Source organism: Coffea eugenioides, chromosome 1 (genome assembly GCF_003713205.1).
Source record: "Coffea eugenioides isolate CCC68of chromosome 1, Ceug_1.0, whole genome shotgun sequence".
Taxonomy (NCBI): Eukaryota; Viridiplantae; Streptophyta; class Magnoliopsida; order Gentianales; family Rubiaceae; genus Coffea; species Coffea eugenioides.
The window spans coordinates 34,878,851-34,900,664 of record NC_040035.1 but is presented as its reverse complement, the minus strand read 5'-3'; the positions used below and the strand labels follow the sequence as shown (position 1 = coordinate 34,900,664).

Genomic DNA, 21,814 nt, shown 5'->3' with positions numbered 1-21,814 from the left:
TGCGAACCGTAAAGCTAATAACTCGGTAAGAGTCGCTCCACCAAGTAACCGAGTAGTATGTTTTTGACGACCCCACCTCTCCCTAGGACGTATTCAAGAGTTTGGCGGACCGCATGTCCAACTCTCGTCAGGACTCATTCACTAACATTTCCAAATCAATAACACTAAAATCCATAATATAACATTTACATGTCACAAATCATCCCAATATTCAAGCCAAAGAACAATCCAAAGAAAAAGAGTTTAAAAAATTAGTATCATACTACAGTGTCGGCCAAATACAAGTTCAAGATATCCTATTACAAACCATTACTATTCTTGTCTCTCTCATCCTTGCACCCTGTTAAGGAAGACAAATAATGAGATGAGTTAAAAGCCTATTGAGGTTCCAAGAACACATGTAATTAAATTGGCAAGATATCAATCATATATCTCAAAATCTTAAAGTGAAGAAAGTAAGAAATAATAAGTGAAATCATTAATAGTTCATATATTCAAATAAACAATTTAACCGATAAGAAAAAGATACGGTACTGATATAGTGGCTCCTGCCAGGATCTGGACAGAGTACCCAGGATTCAAACGTTGATACAACTGATACGGTAGCTCCTGCCAGATTCCAAGCGTAGCACTTAGTCCTGTATAATATTTCACGTGCAGCCAGTCTAGCAATAGCGTTTTTCGAGTCTGTTGACACTCTATCAACCTTTGAAATATAATAATATCCGTAAATCACTGTTTTACTCTAATCTCTGTCCACCGTTCAATCCGCTACCGGGCCCGAATACCAAACAGTAACAGTGATGGTAATACTCGAGTATACCGATTTCAGTGGACCATATCCAGTGGATCAACAGTAATCAGTGGAGAATCAGTATTCAGTGGAATAAACAGTATACAGTATCCATAGCTCGCTAATCTCCTCGATCAAGCCCTTGTTGGATCGATTCGACCAACTAACCAGTAGAGTTTGGGATCCCAAGCAGTGAGTATAGTCGATGAGATAATATCTCCAACCGACTTTCAAGTCATGCACACTTATATCAATTCACTTGCAAACAGTTCACTTATAAATAGGATATCAAGAGTTTAGTTAAGTTAGATCAAGTAGGATAAAGTACACACTTGTCTATGCAATAATAAGCCAATTCAAGCAACAAGTAGCATAGAACATGCAGTTGGAATACTCACCAATTGATCACAACCTTTTTACTTCAAACCATGGTTCTTTCACTTGGTCACTCTCGAGTCTTGTGGTCATATAAGCTATCAAGAGTCTAGCCATTTCATGACAATATCAATGCAAACTATGAATTTCGAAGTTTCACTTAGCCAATAAAGCAATTTACAAGTTTAACTCCCATATAACTTTCAAAAGCGTGCAGTTTTCTTGTTCAAATCCAAAGGAGAAACTTCATGCATGATTGGTCAATGTGGCAAGCATGATACAGTGCAAGAACATGTCGCTTATAGCCAAGACTTGTGAAGAAAACGGAACAAGAAAATCAAAGTTCAAAGTTAGTTCAAGTAATTAGATTAATAACTACCTTCTTACCTAGCCATACTCAAGTACAATTTAAAAAATGCCACATTATTCCAAGCCACAACATTTTAAGGAAATTACTTCCAAGTCAACTAAGTAATCTCACCCCAAATCATATAGTTTCCAGTTCAATTCAAGGGCAAAATTCATCTATATTTTAGGTCAATGATTCAAGTAAAAGATAGTGCGAAAATATCTCCTTTCCATCCATGAATTTGAGTTTAAAACTGTTCAAAATAGTTTGGTTGTAAGGCGGGAAATTCAACACTTGAAACAAGAAAAAATGAGGTTGTTACCTCCTAAAACCTATCATTTTTTCAACTCTCATGCTAGGATTATGGTATAATCAAGCATTTAGGGCATGAGCAAGATAATTTCACCATACAAAATCAAGAGAACAGCTCAACAGAATTGTTGTCTCTGTCTCTCTCAACCAACTTTGAACAAATTTCCAACTTTGGTAACATTCTTTGAAAAGGTATAACTTGAGTTTCGTAAGTCAAAAAATCACAAAATTTACACCGGTGGAAAATAGACTCGAAATATTAATAGGTTTAGAAGACACTTCATGAAATTCAACTCATAGATTCATCAAATATTAGGTTATAAATCACTACTATCACAAGTGCAAAAGCAGAATAGTCATGATTTTCAAGAAAATTTGCAAATTTTTTGGTCTTTATAGAAATTGAACCTAACCTTGAATTTTATGCCATTGAAATTTCTATGAGTCTAGTTTCAAACGCAACAAACGGAAGTCAATTTTGACATTTCTATATAAAGTTATAAACAATTTTCCAAAGCTAACAGAGCTTCCTGTGAAAATTTTCAGATTGCTAATAATGTAAGAAAATGCAACTTTCACTAACAAAACCTCACTCCGTTGACTCAAGTTCAACATACACTTATAGTATAAAATCTTATAGAGTGTTTTGAGTAAAATTGAACTTAAAATCATCATAAAAGTTTGGAATTCAAGGCTAAAAATTAAACCCCTGTTCTCGGCCAGCTTGCTCATGATTTCTCAATTATTTTTCCAAACATTCCTTCAACTAATTTCCCAAAATTTCAAGCAAACCTAGCTAACGCATCCAAAAAAGTTTATTACCAACACAACCCTAGGTATCTATAGTCAAAATCTTAACAAGAAAGCTATCATAAGTGCATCCAAACCCCAAGAATTCAAGTATAAAGTTCAAGGTTCACTGACTTGAAATAACTTCAAGATTCACTATAAGTTTCACCACAAAATTCACAAGATTCACTTGTCTAACACTTAAGACAAAGAAAGAAGGATGATCTAGTACTTTTACCTCTTTTTCTTTCCAAACCAAGATGAAACTCAATCCACAATCCACCAACTCTTCTTCCCTTCCAAGCTCAAGCCAAGTTTGATGGACAAACCAAGTTCTCTCCTTTTTTTTCCCACAAAACCTAAGCAAAATGGAAGCTAGATTGGATGAACTTTTCCTTTCTTTTTTTCTCCCTCAAGGTTCGCCCCCCTCTCTCTCTCTTTTCTCTTGTGCTTTTCCTCCAAATTCATAATTTAACTTCATGGCAAAACAACTCTAATCAAGGCCACAAGTTATAAGATATAAGGGATACTTGTTCGACGCTACAAAAGCTAACCAAATTTGACATATACCCAGCTCATATTTAACCATACCAAAGTTGGAAATTTGAACCTTAAGCTAAAATTTACAAAACAAAAACTGAAAATTCCTATAGTGAAGCCAAAAATGCATATACAAGCTGGAAAATCCTCATGGCAGGACTAAAAGGACATAGCAAAGCTGGAAATAACATTTCAAGGCTGGAAACTCTCAATCAAAGCTGGAAATTGTAAACTACTTCACAAAACTATGAAATTCTCCATGAAACCTACCATAATCAAGTTATAAATCCATTCAAATGCAAGATAAAAGAGAAAAGATAGTTTCTTGACATGAATACCTGCAAACCCTAAGGAGAAATGCAAACAAGAGCTTTCTTTTCCCCCAAATCACTCCACACAAGCTTCCCTCCTTCCTTGATGCAAATTCCTACAGATTGGATTAGGGTTTTAGGTTGGATTTCCCATAAAATCAAGCAAGATTTCAAGGTAAATTTTGAAGGTTTCTTTCTCGCTTTTCTATCTATAATTTCGGCCAAAGGGGAGGAGAAACGAAAGGTTTTTTGTGGTGAAATGGAAGCTTAATCCAAGATAAATATATGACTAGTCTTAGTCAAAGCCTTGGTTTAAAGTTGAACGGATGATTATCACTTGTCAAGAAAGTAACTCAAGTCTATCTCTTTGTCTCTCTTGTGTATCTAATAACCAATCTATCTTGTGTTCCTTTAATTCACTCTTAACACTTCCAATCACATAATTCCTTTAGTATCACACCTATTCTCGTCCACCAAATTTGTTACACATATCTCATTAGTCAGTTACACTAGTTTAATGTACTCCGAAACTTAATATGCACCAAATTATAAAAGGGAAAAGATAGAAATCTTGATTCAACCATTAAAGTCACCATGAAATTAAGGCAAGTAAACTACGATAAAAGAAAATATAAATTAATTTTTTTAAAAAAATAAGAAAAAATATAAAATAATTTTCGAATTCTCACAACGTTGCAATCACACTTAAAGGATATAGCAAAGTAAATGCAATAAATGCTTTAGAGGCATAGTGGAATAAAAGAAAGTAGTACTTGTATTGAGAACAAAAAAAAATTACAATAGTTCTCAATTAGAAAGCAACAACCGAATGTGTATAAGTACTATTGCCCAAAAGTAACACCTAATAGAAAAATTAGGACTAGTAGTAGAATTGCATTAGACTACCTATCTACATATGTACAACAAGACTAAAGGGAAATGGAAATTGAGATGGACTAGTAAGTAAGAATTATATGTCTGGACTCTCTAATTTAGTGATCATCATCGTGCCAAGGCCCAAAGGTTGACATCCATCTCCCATGTAGTGGCTGCATGCATTGAGCGGGCGTGTGGCTTGCAGTGTGTTGGTCCCTGAGCTGTGCTGTTTGTCACGAGGTAGTGCGGATGCAAAGCGTGTAACACCTCCTCCCCATGGTTTAAAAACTAATATGTAATCCTCTTGTAGATTGGATTGAAGTATCACCATTAGTTTTTTTTCATTAAAACTAATGGCCCATAGTAAAAAGTCAAATTCAAACTAATAAATTGATAAATTTATCTTTTTATTATTCTTTTTTTCATCCAAACATAAAAAAGAAGAAATTGAAATAAAAATATAAATAAGAATTAGAAAATATCATTAAAAATTTGGTTTAAAACCTCTAACGATACTAGTATAAAAAAATTAGGTATTTTTGTTTCTTGTTTATTTTTTTAATATTTTTCTTCCATCTTTTTGGTTTCTTATTTATTTATTTTTTATTTCCCTTTTATCTCTTTTGTACATGGAGAAAATTAAGATGTTATGGGCCAAAGTATAGGTTTTAAGATTGTCTCTTCTCTTCCAAAAAAAAAAAAAAAAAGAGAGAAGGAAAAGAAAAAAGATAAAAAATGGTAGTGAAAGGATGAATTTATCAATTTATTAGTATGACTTTGACTTTTTACTATTGACTGTTAGTTTTAACCAAAAAACTAATAATGATATTTTTACCCAAATCTTGAGGGGGTTATATCTAGGTTTTTAAACCATAGAAGAGTTATATAATAAAGTACCAAACTCTACGGCATAAAAGGTAATTTAACTGAAAATCTTCTACAATCATAACTTGTGATTTAATACCATACTTTATAGCTAAAACTAATTCTATACGATCTTATAATAGAAGAAAACTGCACCAAAAAAAAAGGTAGATCAAATTGAGATATAAAATATATAGCATAATAAGCATGACCGAGTCAAAGCAATACATATTTTCTCCCATTTCACTTGTGCCGCGCCCGGGCTGCTGAAGCATTAACGGAAGTTATTTACAAGGGGCCATCTGTTACTTGGTCAAACTTCAAGTTTAATTGGTAGTTTGGCCATACCTCAGGGGAAGTAATTTTTTCCTTCTGTAGGTGGGAAATCTAAATCTTGCTATTTACAATCACTTCTCTTTTACTATCCAATCCAACCCTCCCCTTCCCTTCCCCCCACCTGATTAACTTATGCATTTGTTGATCTACAAATAATGGGAAGATAAATTTGCTGTCTAATTTTCTTAGATTTTGTTATATCCTAAACGTGGTTTGCCGGAATCCAAAAGCACGCCATATTCATGATGGGTACAAATAAAATCTTAATGTGTTTTATGATTCAAAATCCTCCGGCTCTGAGCAAAATCCTCCGGCTCTGAGCAAAATTCTCCTACGCTCCGAAACTGATGCACAAAATTCACAATCTCGAACAAATTCTGGTACTGGAAAAAAAAAGAACAAATTCTGATAAGAAATAGTAAGAAATATTTCATATTCTGCTCTTCGGTTACTTCATGTTAGCCATCAGATTGTTCCTCAAGTCAGGTGTCGTACATGCTGTATGTGATTAATTAGTATTCACTTGGAAAAGGCATTAAGAACATATATATATATATATATATATATATCTCTTTTTAATTTGAGTCTTCTAACGCAATTATAGCTAACAAATTTTTTTTTTTTAAAAAAAAGAGCACAATTGATTAATTAACAATATGTTAAAAGCCAGCATAATTGGGATTACAACAACACAGTGGAATATATTTTTGGGACTTCTAAGTATTTGATAACAAGCCTATGCACTTTGACATTTCTGGTGTGGTTTTAATTTATCAATCGGAAAAAGGCAGAAATATTGAACTAGATATAAAGAGGTGATCATTGCACTCAAGAAATTGTACCCAAAAAATTTTATCTCTTTAAACGACGAAAAAGAACCTTCCTCCACCTCAATCCCAAGTATCTCTTTAACTTGTCAATTTTATGTTTATGTGATTTCCCTCCTAGGTTGTTTCAAATCATTTCACTGTAAATCTGAAACACGAATCATGAAACAATTATGAACCTGTTTAAAAAATATGAACCTGAAAAGGTAAACGGAACAAGATGATTTTTTCTTATTCTTCTTTGTTGCTCTTTTATTTGTACATTAAATCTACTTATTGAAATCAGACCAAGAGTGATTAAAAGCCATATGAGTTTTTATTTGTCACCAATCCAGCTGGAAATGAATGAATTCTTATCCAAATCAAATTCCAATGTGCATTCCACTCAAATGCATGGACCTGTTACATCGTGACCTCAAATAATAAATGAGAAGCAAGACCTGGGTGGTTTTCAATAGCTTTCCATTTGTTTTCCATCGTTTACTCTGTCACTGTAGCAGAGCAAAAGTGAATTATTCTAAGTCAAAGTCAAAGTCAAAGTCTCTCTGGCCCAAAAAACAAAAGGGCCCAAGGTCTCTAGGGCGGATTTCTCCGAGGCTTCGACATTAATGAGTTGTCATACCCCACGGTTTGCCAGAAAATGGGGGAAAAAAATGGCATTTTATTTAGGTTTGTCGAAGAAAAATAGGTTGTGCAAAATTAAAAGTATAAACATAATTCATTTGAGGGGGGAGATGGTAAAGTGTTACCACCTAGTAGGTCAAGGGGGGCAAAGTGTTATTTAAGATCTATTTATGAAAATGATCAAAGTAGAATGGCATCAATATTTAATGAAACATCTTCCACAATTTTGACTTGTGAAAATAAGGTTAAAACTAAACATCTTGTTGTATTATACTGTGGTCTATTTCGTGAATCGGTTATTAGCATTCTCCAATTCTGCTAAACCTTTAATTTTTTTCTCTCAAACAAATATTACGTAGCATAAATACTCAAACAAAAAGTAGATAAATCAATTTTCTTCTCACGGAGACGAAATAATACACACACACCCAACTAATTAATATTTGACTGAAGGTTAAAGCTAAGAGGACCGAAACGGTAACGGTAACCTAAGAGGGACTCACAAAACTTACCTATCCAGCCAATTGATTAGATAAATCAATTTGAGATAGAAAAAGTAGGTGATAGCACAAAGCAGTTATGACCAAGTCAATGCAATACAATCAGCCTATTATCGGCACAGTAACCGAGGGCGGAGCCATATATTCTTGAGGTGGGCAAGTGCCCCAGCCTCACAAGTTTTATATAATAGGCCCCTTGCACTTTATAATATATTTTACAATATTTTTTTTGTTTTGCACCTTATTTGCCCCTCCTCAACTTTGTAAAATCCCTTCCATAACTACATTATCCCCTTCAAAATTTTAAAATATTCACTCCTCTATCTAAATTTCCTTTTTAAATTTTATAGAGTTCTTTTCTCCACAGAAAATCTTCGGTCTTTGCTGTAGAAGTTGAAATCTTGGAAATAGCTTCTTGGTCTTTAGTCTGTACGAAATCCAATAAGCCCTCGATGTAATAGGGGAAGGATTATAATGTCAATATTTACTGCTCTAATTTTAATTTCCACCCTAGATGCTAATTTGCAGAATCGAAAAGTAACCGTATGATAATTAGTGTAAATAGAATACTTGATGTGGTGTTAAATTTGGAAATACGTAATTTTTGGTTTTGAATTTATTGGAGAAAAACTTTCCAAAACTAACGTAAAATTATGATATTCCTTTACTTCATGAAATGAAAGTTATCTTATTAGTTAGAAATTGCAATCACTTACAATGCTTATAAGTTTGACATATTTGTCACAGTTCTGATCGTGACTACGAATAAAATTTGCATGTATTCCACACGTAAAGACTTTAAATGAAATACTTCTCCCGTTTGGTGATGTCTCTCTCTTTGCTGGAAAATTTGAGGCCTTGGTCCTTTGTCAATACGGTATCCTATTAGCCATCAATTTGATTAGGGGAATGACATAGCGTAAATATCACTGACTTTTTTTTTTCTAGCCTGAAAATATTAAGTTGTGCACCTTTGCAACCTAAATCCTAAGTTGCAAATAAATGAACAAATGAATAGTTTTCAACTTTAGAGTAATAACAAAATTACTCGGCCCCTCATTCAAAGATTTTCATAATTAACGTAATTATCTTCAAACTTTTCATTGGACGAACATTTATAAAATATGAAGAAATGAGGAAAAGTTAGTCAAAAAATATGGTCAAATTACTTTTTATTAGTATATGAAGGATTCTACGAATTGCAGACGTAAGGTAGATCAGAAAGAAAAACATTTTGTTTACTCTACTTTGCATATACGATGTGATGATATATTTATGCCTAAGGCACATATCAGCATTATATGTGCTTCAAAAGTCAAGTATTTTCACTACTACTTTCCACTGCTTTTGTGCTTCCATGCACTGAAATCTATTTCTTTCAATTTTATTTTCCGTTTCAGTATTTTTCCATCTTAACCTTGAAATGGAAGTTTCTGCGTTGTAAAAAAAATATATATATATTTACTACGATTCTTAGAGAGCATTGTGCAGACTAAAATTTTCTTCTTTTTTTTTTCATTTTACTTAAGAAAAAAGAATTATTATTTAAATCATCAAGGGCCAAATTTTTTCGCCTTCCAAACTTTGATTGCCAAATTTGCTTTGTCTAACGTCTATGCAAAAGAGACCATATTGGTCTCCATCCCTCGAACATTGGGTATCCAAATCGGAATTTTCTCGTAAAAGTAAATCGCAATAATTGCAATAATAAAAAATAAATATTCTGAGGGAAAAAATCTCAACGGGTGGTTTTTGAATTTTTTGGCAAGAGGCTTAAAGTCTATGCTTAAGTGATGAGATTCCGTTAAATTGTTTTGGTATTACTACTTGTATTAAAGAATAATTACAAAAATAGAATAATCAAAGCAACTTTAATGTTTCTTTTTTTTTTTCATATTTTCTGGCTTTACTAATTTTACTGCATTGTGCAACAAAAAAAAAATCTTACTAAATGAGTGCTTTAGTGATAGCAATAAGAGTTAAATCCACATAATAAGAGCTTAAAAAGAGCGATTTTAACCTCTGGGGCCAATTTCTAGCTCTAAACCACATAATAAAAAAGGAACAATTATTGGAGAAAATTTGAAGTGCCAACCATGAAACATTAGTTTCAATCTGATACTGTTCTTACTGTGGTGCATGAGAACAAGATGATTAATTAAACAAAACTTTGAATTTGAGAAGTTGAATGAGAACAAAAAGATCTCTTCTTACTGTTCTTTGTGGATATTTCTCTTGTACATTAAATATACATAATAAAATCACACTGAGACTAGTTAAAAGTCATACGAGTTTTTATTTGTGGCTACTCAGGCCAAAAATGAATACATTCTTATCCCAATCAGATTCCAATCAAAATTCCACTCAAATTAATGCCTAGACCTATTACATCATGGCCTAAAATCATAAATGAGAAATCAAACTTGACTTTTCAATGGTTTTCCATTGTTGACTTGTCAATGTAACCGAGCGATTCTTTTCAAAGTCTCTCTGAGGCTTCAATCAGATATTTCTTTACTTCGGTGAAAATTTGAGGAGACAGCATCCCGTCAGCCGCCATTGTGAAAGAGTACCAATGTATTTTTGGCTTCTTTACAACAATTTTGATATGATTTTCTTCACTAGCATGTAGGTGTTTCCCTGACGTCTTCTTCTTTGTATTTTTTTTTTCAAAAGACATATATATATTTGATAACCTTTGACGGCTTTCGGTTTCATCTATACTGAAAAGTTTCAATAAACTATTTTCAATGACTTGTATAACAATCTTATATGTAGATTTAAATCAACAGAATTATTAAGTTTCTCATGTTTAATCGTCTTTATATGTAGGTTATGTTGATGTATTTACCCTTGAAAATATGCATCAGCATTAGTGACGAATTCAAAAGTTTAGTGGGAACGAATCATCAATGATATTATAGCAAATAGAGCATATTAAAAGCAAAATGAAAGCACAATAGATTATAATTAGAAGCAAGAAATTTAAAAAAAAAAATAAAAACAATGTGAAAATTAGACTCTATACCTTTCTATTTACTGTCAGCGTAAGGCATTCAAAATCGTAGTTGAAACTTCTTTAATTTGTCCTATGTAACATATTACCTTAGTTGCTACTGTAAAATTATAGTTATCAAAGAAACTAAGAGTTGGTTTGTTATAAGAAACTTGGAGAAAAGAAAATTTATATTTTTGTAATTGTTATTCAAAAATAATGCTAACTGTATAATAATGTAGATATTAATGGTATCCTTTTATAAGGAAACTAATTGTTAGTTTGATATATGACACTTTATCAAAAGAAATTACACAAAGTAACGAAAAGAATAATTTTGTTTAGGGGGATAATATAATAAAATTTTTGTTACAACTAAAATTATAGGGAGAATTTTAAAATTTTTAAAACTTTTGGAGGGCCTGTCCACCCTATGCCCGCCTCTGATAAATTATTTTGATACTACAATTTGTATTAAAGCATAGGTACAAAAGTGGGACAATCAAAACAACTTTCATTTTGGATAATGTGTTGTTTAAAATATTATTTGGAATAATTACTGTAGCACTTTTTGTGATATGATATATGTGAGATAAAAAGGTGATTGAAAATATAAAAAAGTGAGTTGAAAAATGTGTTTATGATGCAAGCGAAAAATTTTTAAAGTGATAGTCTATTACCCGCACCGACAATAAGTTTTTCAGTCCAGTACAAAATATTTTCAAAGTGATAGTTGGTCCCCCTGCCCGCCAGCTCTTTGGCTCTGCCATTGACAGTAACTCTCGATGCCGAAGCACTGTCCCAAAAAATAAGACAAAACAACAATGAACGAGTCACAGCAGTAACAATAATAAGTAACAATTCAAGTTATTTAAAATCTCCGTAATCATGGGACACTTGTCACTTTAAGAAGTTGTATAATAAAGTGTAACATGAAAAAGTGTAATATAAGATCTCAAGCCAAACAAGTTTAGCATAAGAAAAGTTTCAAAAGAAATGAAATAAGAAATGGAAGAAGTAATCAGATATAATTATGCATGAAAAAGTCAAAGCATTTCCACGTCTAATTTCACATATTTGTCACAGTTCAGATCATGATTACGAATAAAATTTGCACGTATTCCACACGTAAAGACTTTAAACCAAATACTTCTCCATTTTGGTGAAGTCTCTTTCTTTGCTGGAAAATGTGAGGTCTCGAGGGTCTTGGTTAGGGATGGCAATGGGGGCACCCGCCCCGCGGGGGGCTCACGGGGCGGGGGTTGGGGCGGGGGGTGGGGCGGGGGCGGGGGGGAATTTTTTCCCCCCGCTTAGAAACGGGGCGGGGGGCGGGGAGTATACCCCCGCCCCATCCCCCGCCCCGCCACCCGCAAAACAAAAAAAAAATGTATATATATATGTAAGTTAATTAGTTATAAACTTATGATAATGATATTATTAGTTAGATGTATTATATAATGTATATTAGTTTATGTAATATAATTGATATTATCAATTATATGAATAATTATACATGTCTACTAATAGAATTTATTAATTAGTTATACTAAATGTACTAATACATTTATACTAAATTTCTAATTACATTTAATAGAATAACACTTTTTTCTCAAAAAAAAGCACAAACACAATGATGAATTAGTGATTGCATTTGTACTAAAAGTGAAAATTTGACTATTTTAGTTATATTTATTTCATCATATTGGATTGTATTCAAATAACTTCTGTTTGATTGTTTTTATGAGTTTCAATTATAAAATTATAATGAATAATAATTTGGTGATGTGTTGATATTTTAGTACTTGATTATTTATTAAAATTTAATTATAATAAAATTATATAATAAAATTTTATTAACCCCGCGGATGCCCCCGCGGGGGAAGCGGGGGAAGGCGGGGCGGGGGCGGGGCGGGGGGAGCAGGAGGCGGGGGACGGGGGGAACTAATAGGCAACGGGGCGGGGGACGGGGGAGGGGTCCCCCGCCCCAACCCCGCCGGCAACCTCCCCCGCCCCGTTGCCATCCCTAGTCTTGGTCCGTTGTCTACACGGCATCCCATTAGTCATTGTAAAAGAATATGAAGTTTCTTATGTTTAAAACAATAGACCTCTATGCGAATTTGTTTTCTAGAGGCATTCATCACTATCCTGTGCATTTGCACATTCCACACGTAAAGTCTTCCGTCTTTGCCGTAGAATTTGAAATCTTGGTGTCTCGTTGCTGGGAAATAGACCTCTTGGTCTTTAATCGGTACGAAATCCAATAAGCCCTCGATGTAATAGGGGAAGGATTATAATGTCAATATTTACTGCTCTAATTTTAATTTCCACCCTAGATGCTAATTTGCAGAATCGAAAAGTAACCGTATGATAATTAGTGTAAATAGAATACTTGATGTGGTGTTAAATTTGGAAATACGTAATTTTTGGTTTTGAATTTATTGGAGAAAAACTTTCCAAAACTAACGTAAAATTATGATATTCCTTTACTTCATGAAATGAAAGTTATCTTATTAGTTAGAAATTGCAATCACTTACAATGCTTATAAGTTTGACATATTTGTCACAGTTCTGATCGTAACCATCATCTGATTATTAGTCTCTTATCCTTGTACTCTGATGTTTCAACACCTTTATGATTTAGGGTAAGTTTTTATCCATAGATTTAAAGCTTTGAACCATAGATCTAAAGCTTTGAAAGGAGGGAGCTGCCGCGCTGGGGAAGAAAGAAAACAGAAAAGGAAAAGAAAGAGAAGCTGAATACATACCTGCAAAATCTGGGTTTTGACCGTTGGAACTTGGATGAAATGAAGTCGGGCCAATAAGGATTTGGGAATTAGGTAAACTGATAGAGAAAGTGAGAAACAGTCAAACAGTTTAATTGATATAGGGGTATTTTTATAATTTTGTATTTACTCGAGTCTATCGAACGGCTCGTCGAACTATCGAGCCTATGAAACAAAGACCCGTGCTCGACTCGTTTGTATTAAAGAGCAGCTCGAGCTCGGTCAATACGAGCTCGAGTTGAGATTTGATCCGAGCTACTCGCGAGCGGCTCACAAGCAACTCGGGTCGTCTGCAGGCCTAGGAAGGACACAGTGTAAATATCGCTGATTATTGTTTCTAGCCTAAAAATATTAAGTTGTGCACCTTGCAACCTAAATCCCAATTTGCAAATAAATGAACAAATGAATAATTCAACAACTTTATAATAATAACAAAATTACTCGGCCCCTCATTCAAAGATTTTCATAATAAACGTAATTATCTTCAAACTTTTCATTGGACGAACATTTATAAAACATGAAGAAATGAGGAAAAGTGGTCAAAAAATAAAGTCAAATTACTTTTTATTAGTATATGAAGGATTCTACGAATTGCAGAAGTAAGGTAGATCAGACAGAAAAATTTTTTGTTTCTTATGTTTAATCTGCTTTGCACATAGGATGTGATGATATATTTATGTCTAAGGTATTTTCAGCACTTTCCTCTGCTTTTGTGCATGTGTGCACTGAAATCTATTTCTTTCAATTTTATTTTCCATTTCAGTATTTTTTCCATCTTAAACTTGAAATGGAAGTTTCTGCATTGCAAAAAAAAAAAAAAAATTACCACGATTCTTAGAAAACATTGTGGAGACTTAAATTTTCTTTTTTTTTTTTTAATTTTACTTAAGAAAAAGAATTATTATTTGAATCAAATTTTTTCACCTTCCAAACTTTGATTGCTAAATTTGTTTTGTCTAACTTGTATGCAAAAGAGACCATTGTGGTCTCCATCCCCCGAACATTGGGTATCCAAATTGGAATTTTCTCGTAGAAGTAAATCGCAATAATAAAAAATAATATTCTGAGGGTAAAAAACAGTGTGCTTATATTAAAGAATTGTTTTGGTATTGCAACTTGTATTAAAGAATAATTACAAAAGTAGAATAATCAAAGCAACTTTAATGTTTCTTTTTTTTTCATATTTTCTGGCTTTACTAATTTTACTAAATGAGTGCTTTAGGGATAGCATATGAGCTTAAAAAGAGTGATTTTAACCTCTGGGGCCAATTTCGAGCTCTAAACATTAGTCTCAATCCGACACTGTTCTTACTGTGGTGCATGAGAACAAGATGATTAATTAAACAAAACTTTGAATTTGAGAAGTTGAATGAGAACAAAAAGATCTCTTCTTACTGTTCTTAATGTGTTTATTAAATATACATATTAAAATCAGACAGCCGCCCCTACAATTTGATAAATTATTTTGATACTACAATTTGTATTAAAGCATAGGTACAAAAGAGCTTTCATGTTCCTTTTTCTCCTTATTTTCTGGCTTTACTAATTTTAGTGCATTGTTACCACAAAAATATTAATCCTAATATATGTGCTTAGAACGAGTGAATTTATCTCTCGTAGCAATATCTGGCTTTGAACAGCATAATTTACACAAAAACTATAAAAAAAATCCAAAAAAAGGACAAAAGAAGAACTTACCTCTCCCCCAATCCAAAAAGTTCATTTTATGTTTATGTAATTTTCTTCGTAAATTGTTTCAAATCATTTCTGAGGTTAAAATTTCTCAATAACGAATAAATTCTTTTCGAAATCAGATTCCAATCTAAATTCCACTCAGATGTTTAGGCCTACCACATCATCACCCCAAATCATAAATGAGATACAAGACCTGAGTCTTCCAAGCCTGATATTGATAGCCACGTCAACTGCCAAAGTCGCTTTGAGTTTGAGGCTTCAATAATTTAATTTGACGGCCACTGCCAGCTCTATATATCTATCTGCAACCTAGCCGAAGTACTGCAGTGTATTTCTTCCGACATTTCACGTGACCATGGGTGGATCAACCCATTTCTCTGTTTTCTTACTCGTCGCAATAATTTTACTCTGTTCTTCCAGCAAAACTGTAAATGCAACTTGCTATGCAAGTGAGAAACAAGCTCTTATGGACTTCAAGAAAGACTTGAAAGATCCCTCTGGTAGACTCTCGTCTTGGATTCACGACGTTGATTGCTGCAAATGGGAAGGAGTTGTTTGTAGCAAGCGAAGTGGCCGCGTGATTCAACTTCTCCTTCAGGGTCCTGATCCTGAAATTCATGTCGTTGGTGATGAGGTGGTGTTTGTTTATCCTATGTCACCATTAAGCGGTAAAATCAGTCATTCGTTAAAAAACTTGACTCACTTGCGTTACCTTGATCTAAGTCAAAATAATTTCAGTGGAATTCCAATTCCCAGTTTTTTTGGGTCTCTCAGAAGTCTGAGGTACCTGAATTTATCTAGAGCTGGATTTCAAGGAATGGTTCCCTATCAACTTGGAAACCTATCAAGTTTACGCACTTTAAGCATAGGAGAAGTGTTTCTGCCGTCCGATCTCCGAGCTGACAACTTGCAATGGTTGGCTGGTCTCTCTAATCTGGAGCACCTAGACATGAGTGGCGTGAACCTTAGTACGGCGTCTAATTGGCTAGAGGTGATTAACACGATCCCTTCCTTGGTAGAGATACATCTGTCCTCTTGTCAACTTGATTTGATTTCTCATCATCTTGGCAGAGATACATTTGTCTTCCATGCCAACTTTTCTTCTCTTACTGTCCTAGATCTTTCTAGAAATTTTTTTGGACACGTCATCCCTAGATGGATTTTCGGTCTTACTGCCCTTGCTTCTCTTCATTTAAGTGATAACTCGATTGAAGGCCCATTGCCCAGAGGTCCTTGGAACTTGACTTCCCTCCAACACTTGGATTTTTCTTTCAACTATCTGAATGGTGCACTACCAAACGAGCTTATTCATCTTAACAATCTCATTTCTCTCAACCTTGGGAGGAATCAATTAGAAGGCTTCTTGGAAGGAATTTGGAATTGGAGTTCCCTTGCATCTTTGGATCTATCAATGAATCACTTCGCTACCTTCCTCCCAAGCCAATTATCCACTTTAACTGCCCTAATTTCACTTGATCTTCACGGCAATCACTTTCGAGGTTCTATCCCAAGCTCTATTGCCAGCATTTCCAACCTTCAACATCTTGATCTGTCTTATAACAACCTTAGCTCCTCTTTACCAAGTGAAGTATTCACATTGAAGGACTTGATTTCACTTGATACAAGCAATAATCACTTAAATGGTCCAATTCCAAGCACAGTTGGCAACTGTACCCAGCTAAAATACCTTTTGCTAAATAGTAATGCTCTATCTGGTTCAATTCCACCAAGTTTAGGAAGATGTACCCAGCTCAAAGAACTTTCGCTAAGTGATAATGCTCTATCTGGTTCAATTCCACCAAGTTTAGGAAGATGTACCCAGCTCAAAGAATTTTCGCTAAGTGATAATGCTCTATCTGGTTCAATTCCACCAAGTTTAGGAAGATGTACCCAGCTCAAAGAACTTTCGCTACGTAATAATTCTCTATCTGGTTCAATTCCATCAAATTTAGGAAAACTGTCATCCTTGGAGTTCTGGGATGTATCTCACAACAAACTCACTGGAACTCTTCCTGAAAGTCTTGGGCAGCTTTCCAAACTTGAAGAGCTTCGTATTTACGACAATTTAATGGAAGGCATTGTGAGTGAGAGTCACTTAGACAATCTGACAGCTTTAAGGTATTTTTATGCATCTGAAAACTCTTTGACCTTAAAAGTAAGTGCAAGTTGGACTCCTCGTGCCCAATTTGAAACACTTGCGTTGAGTTCGTGGAAGCTGGGTCCCCAATTTCTTACATGGATCCGATCACAAAAATTCCTTCAGTATTTGAACTTGTCATTCACGGGAATTTTAGATACCATTCCACCTTGGTTTTTCAACTCATCATTGGATACCGTAGACCTTTCTCACAATCAAATCCACGGTAAGAATTCAAATATCTCTGAAGTTGTTAAGGGTTTATATGTGCATTATAGTCGAGCACGTTCAATGGCTATTCCCTCTTGATTATTCAACCCATTATTGGTCCATGTGGAACTTTCTCACAATTAATTTTATGGTAAAAGTTCAAATATCTCTAAAACTGTTAAAAGGTTTATATGCACACAACAATCAAACACATTCAATTTGCCTACACACCCAATTAATTTATCATTGATTGACATATTTAGAACTTAATTTCCAACTATTTATTTTCAGGAGGCATCTCTCACGTTTTGTGTGAAGTGAAGAATGAAAATCATGATCTTTTGTATCTGGATCTTCGGGAGAATTCTCTATCAGGAGAAATTCCTGACTGTTGGATGAATTACCCAGGCTTGTTTCACATCAACCTCAACAGCAATAACTTCACCGGAAGCATTCCAAGGTCATTGTTTCATTTGGAAGGTCTGGACCATTTAGGCTTGGGTAACAACAGTCTCACTGGTCCGATAACCTTTGACTTTGTAAATCATGAATAAATATGTGGAGGCATTTGATGTTTGATCCTATGGGTAAAAATAAGATAGACATCAAAAGTGACTTTGTGGGCTGTTGGCTATGTAGAAAATGTTGTAATTTTTAACCGTAATGGATGATGCACCAGTGTTTTGAAGTTATGACTGTTAGATTCCACCTAATGGTCATTGTTATGTACTTGATAACAATAGGAAATGACGTTTGTACCCCTCCTCTTGATGTAATTATGAAAATGGAAGAAAAGTCAATATTACCTAAAATGCATATCAAACTGTAAACTTAGAATTACTAAAGTCAATGAGAAATGAACATCTTAGTATTGGGCCCATGTGCTAAAGTGGTCATAAATGTTTTGGTCAAAATAAATTTGGTCACGAAAATTTCTCCTTTTTCTTCAAATTTAGGACAATGGATGAAAATTCAATAATTCTCATAGTCAAAATCAATTTATCTTTATCCAACAGTTTGACTTTGCATTTTTGTCCCCATTATATATTTAGACTGAGAAGGCAGAGGATGTGCTCAATTTTTCCATTTTATGGACATATTATTATTATATGAACAGAAAACTCACACAATTTACTCACATTTGTGTCAGTTGCATTATAATTATCTACCACACTCCTAATTTGCAATATATGGATCCCATTTCTTCAAGTTTTACTTCCACAACCAATCCAAAAATTAGATTCCAAAAAATGATAAAGAAAATATCTTAGAATTAGAATTCAATCATTTTCTTACAAGTGCAATTCAATCATTCAAAAGGAAGAAAATCCCTCGTCTCCCTTAACAAAATTTTACAACGGAATAATAACCAATAAAACTATTATTTTTCAAAAAAAAAAAAAAGAATAAAAAAAGCATAAAAAACTAGCCGTTACGAGAAAACATCAACCAAACCCCACCGCCGCAGCTCTTTTAACGTTCAAAATGTTTTTTGGATTCTTATGTAAAACTCAGACAAACTCTCACATTTATAAACATCTCTTCACCCATTCTTTTTCTGCATCAGTCCAATCTCTCTGTCACTTTTTCTCTCTAAGCAAGATTCAATAATTCATCATCATCATCAGAAGAAGGGGGCAGCCCTTTAATTCTCACTAGCCTCTTCTTCTTCTTTGACGAGATTTCTCGAAATTCCGGTTTGATTTGGTCAGAATTTTTGGAACCCTTTATATTGATTATTGTTTAAGCGTTGAGAGGTCGAATTTTTTGAGGTGTGAATAGTAAGGAATCAAGGAAGAAGGGATGACTACCACAATGAACAGCGAAAGCAGCAATAACAGCAACACCCCGGCGGCTGGTCCGGTGATGACGTCATCCAAGCAGCCAGTGCAATCGGCAAAGAACGTTGATACTCAATCTGTTCTCAAGAGGTACATTTTTTTTTGAAAATATTTTTTAGGGTTTTTATTTTTCGAATACGTGTGTAAAGAAATTTTGAATTTCTTGATTTGGGATATTAGGGTTTTGATCCCCTTTGTTTCTCTTAGAGTTAATTTAGGGGATTTAGTGTCTGAATTTGTGGTTTCTGTTTCGATTTGATTTCTGGACACGGTTATTAGGTGAAAGAAATAAAACGTATGACATATTTCTAAATGTGTTTTCTTGGTCCTATGTGAGTCTATTAATTTAGCTTGCGTTATTTGGAGGATTTTTACTTTCTAATGTCTGATTTTGATTTAGCTAAGATCCTCAATTTTTGATATCAAACTCATATCCTGTTTGTTGTTTTATTACTGTGACCTTTTCAATTCTGAAATCTAAAGCCTAACTAGTCTTGTTGGTTATGAAAAATTGTCAATTTGATGTCTTAAAATGGGCAGAATACGTCCAAGAAAGTGTTTTTATGTATAAAGAAGTTGTTTATGTAACTGATGTTTGAACTTTTTTTCCTCGTTAATACAGGTTGCAATCTGAGCTGATGGCCTTGATGGTAGGATCTCTGATCTCTTTTAATCTTCCATTCATGCTCCCATTTAGCAATGTTTTTGTTCTCTGTTGTTGGCTCCTTATTTGGTTGAATCTCTTTCCTTGACTCTGTTGATGAATGTACAGATGAGTGGCGATTCCGGAATATCTGCTTTTCCCGAGGAAGACAACATATTCTGCTGGAAAGGAACAATTACTGGTAGCAAAGATACCGTGTTTGAGGGCACTGAATACAAACTATCACTTTCCTTTCCAACTGATTATCCATTCAAGGCTCCAAAGGTCAAGTTCGAGACTGGCTGCTTTCATCCAAATGTTGATGTTTATGGAAATATATGCTTGGACATACTTCAGGTATTAATAGATAAAGTTTCTCCATAACTCTACTATTGTCTCAAATTTTGCCCCAAAATTGGAAACCTGATTAATCGATTACATTATCTGTTCCAGGATAAGTGGTCGTCAGCTTATGATGTGAGGACAATTCTGCTCTCCATTCAAAGCCTGCTGGGAGGTAATCTTACTTGCTGTTGATGGTAGTTTTGCAATTGTTTTAAGAATCACGACAATTCTCTGATTTTTTTTTTCTTTATCATTAACATAACCTGTGGATATTGCTGAATGCAGAACCGAACACAAGCTCACCTTTGAATAATCAAGCAGCAGCACTCTGGGGCAATCAAGCAGGTACATTTTCTGAGTTCTGACCATATTTGTATACATATATGAATTGTCTTTTTTTCCTCAAATTGGCAATGGAAATTCTTTAACTGAATTCTGTTTCTGGTTTGCAGAGTACAGGAAAATGGTTGAGAAGCTTTACAAGCCTAGCTCCTAGATTTCTCATTCATATCGCCAAGCCCTGCAGGGTCCAGCAAGTGAAGATGCTGTCAGCTGATCAATGATAAAGTCTGCTTTCTTTGGAGAGGAGAAACGTGAATTGATATTGTTTCTTCATGTTTCTGTGATTCCTTCTCATTGTTTTTTCCTTTTTTTTTTTTTCCTTTACAGCAGTTGTACTTTCAATACATACAAGACCAACAAAGATAGTTTGATTTTGATAATTAGTAGATGGCATAACTGATTTGTCCTCAAGTGGAATGCAGTAAAATGCAGAGGTTTTTTTATATCCATCAATTGTTGATTGTATTCCATAATCAAATTTGATGGGATGCATCCAATTTTGCTGTCCTAGGGCTTTGTGTGCTGCTTGTTTAATTCATTGGTTATTTGTATTGGTGCTCTCGTGACCAAAAAGATGAACTAATGGGCCTTTTGGATTTTCTATTATGGAGAAATGCTTGTTAGACCTAATCTTAGGTTCTCTTTTGGTTCTGCTAGAATGACCTGCTTTCTTATTCCCCCTACCGACTTGAACACATCCCTCAGCGGGAAGCCCGATGGAATGCTTTCACGCCCAGCTGTTGTCACTAGGAACTATCACTCTCCTTCCAGCCCCCTTCACGGGCCAGTATTCTATGACGCTAGCCAGCGAGAACTTCCACCCTTTCCAGCAAGCGCCTTCACCTTTTCTTTCTATGCCCCCTTAGTTGAAGTCACCCCCTATTAACCAAGGGTCTGAAGGTGGTTTACAAAATTAACACTTGTAAAGCAAGGGAAGTCATGGGCGAAACTCTCGTCGTAGTTTGGCGACCCCGGAATGGAATATCATTTGTAGTGTAAAATCAGATACGAAGAAACCTTTGGCATGGCACCTGATTGTTTCTCTCCTGTTGGTCGAGTTACTTCGTTCCTTCTTTCCCTGGTTGCTCTTTGTTGGTAGCTGGCTGGTGATTCCTGGTAAACTCCGATATATATATATATATATATATATATTGCTTTTTGTATTCTGAAAGTATTTGGCATTTATGAAGGTTGTTCAATGACCTTGTTCACTCTCATGCAATATCTTTGAGTTAATTGACTTGGAGCTCTTAACCGAAAAGCATTTTACACAATTATGTATTGACTTGTTAATTTTTATGCAGAGACCTCTCTAGCCGACCTTTTG

The 21,814-nt window shown here is 34.4% G+C and overlaps 2 protein-coding genes across 3 annotated transcripts; both read left to right on the top strand.

Moving 5' to 3' along the window:
- The first annotated feature begins 15,291 nt into the window (after positions 1-15,291).
- LOC113779119 (receptor-like protein kinase) lies at positions 15,292-18,004 on the top strand. 2 transcript variants are annotated; one of them, XM_027324583.1, is made up of 2 exons: positions 15,292-15,960; positions 17,608-18,004. In XM_027324583.1, exons 1-2 carry the CDS (start codon positions 15,325-15,327, stop codon positions 17,635-17,637), a joined length of 666 nt encoding a protein of 221 aa, XP_027180384.1. In that variant the 5' UTR covers positions 15,292-15,324; the 3' UTR covers positions 17,638-18,004. The 2 variants fall into 2 exon arrangements, with proteins under 2 accessions (XP_027180384.1, XP_027180375.1); XM_027324574.1 differs by lacking the exon at positions 15,292-15,960 and adding an exon at positions 16,266-17,332.
- An 861-nt stretch (positions 18,005-18,865) lies between these two features.
- On the top strand, positions 18,866-20,997 carry LOC113764073 (ubiquitin-conjugating enzyme E2 20-like). The gene is made up of 6 exons (XM_027308123.1): positions 18,866-19,247; positions 19,780-19,807; positions 19,930-20,157; positions 20,254-20,317; positions 20,431-20,490; positions 20,598-20,997. Exons 1-6 carry the CDS (start codon positions 19,120-19,122, stop codon positions 20,639-20,641), a joined length of 552 nt encoding a protein of 183 aa, XP_027163924.1. The 5' UTR covers positions 18,866-19,119; the 3' UTR covers positions 20,642-20,997.
- The last annotated feature ends 817 nt before the right edge of the window (positions 20,998-21,814 follow it).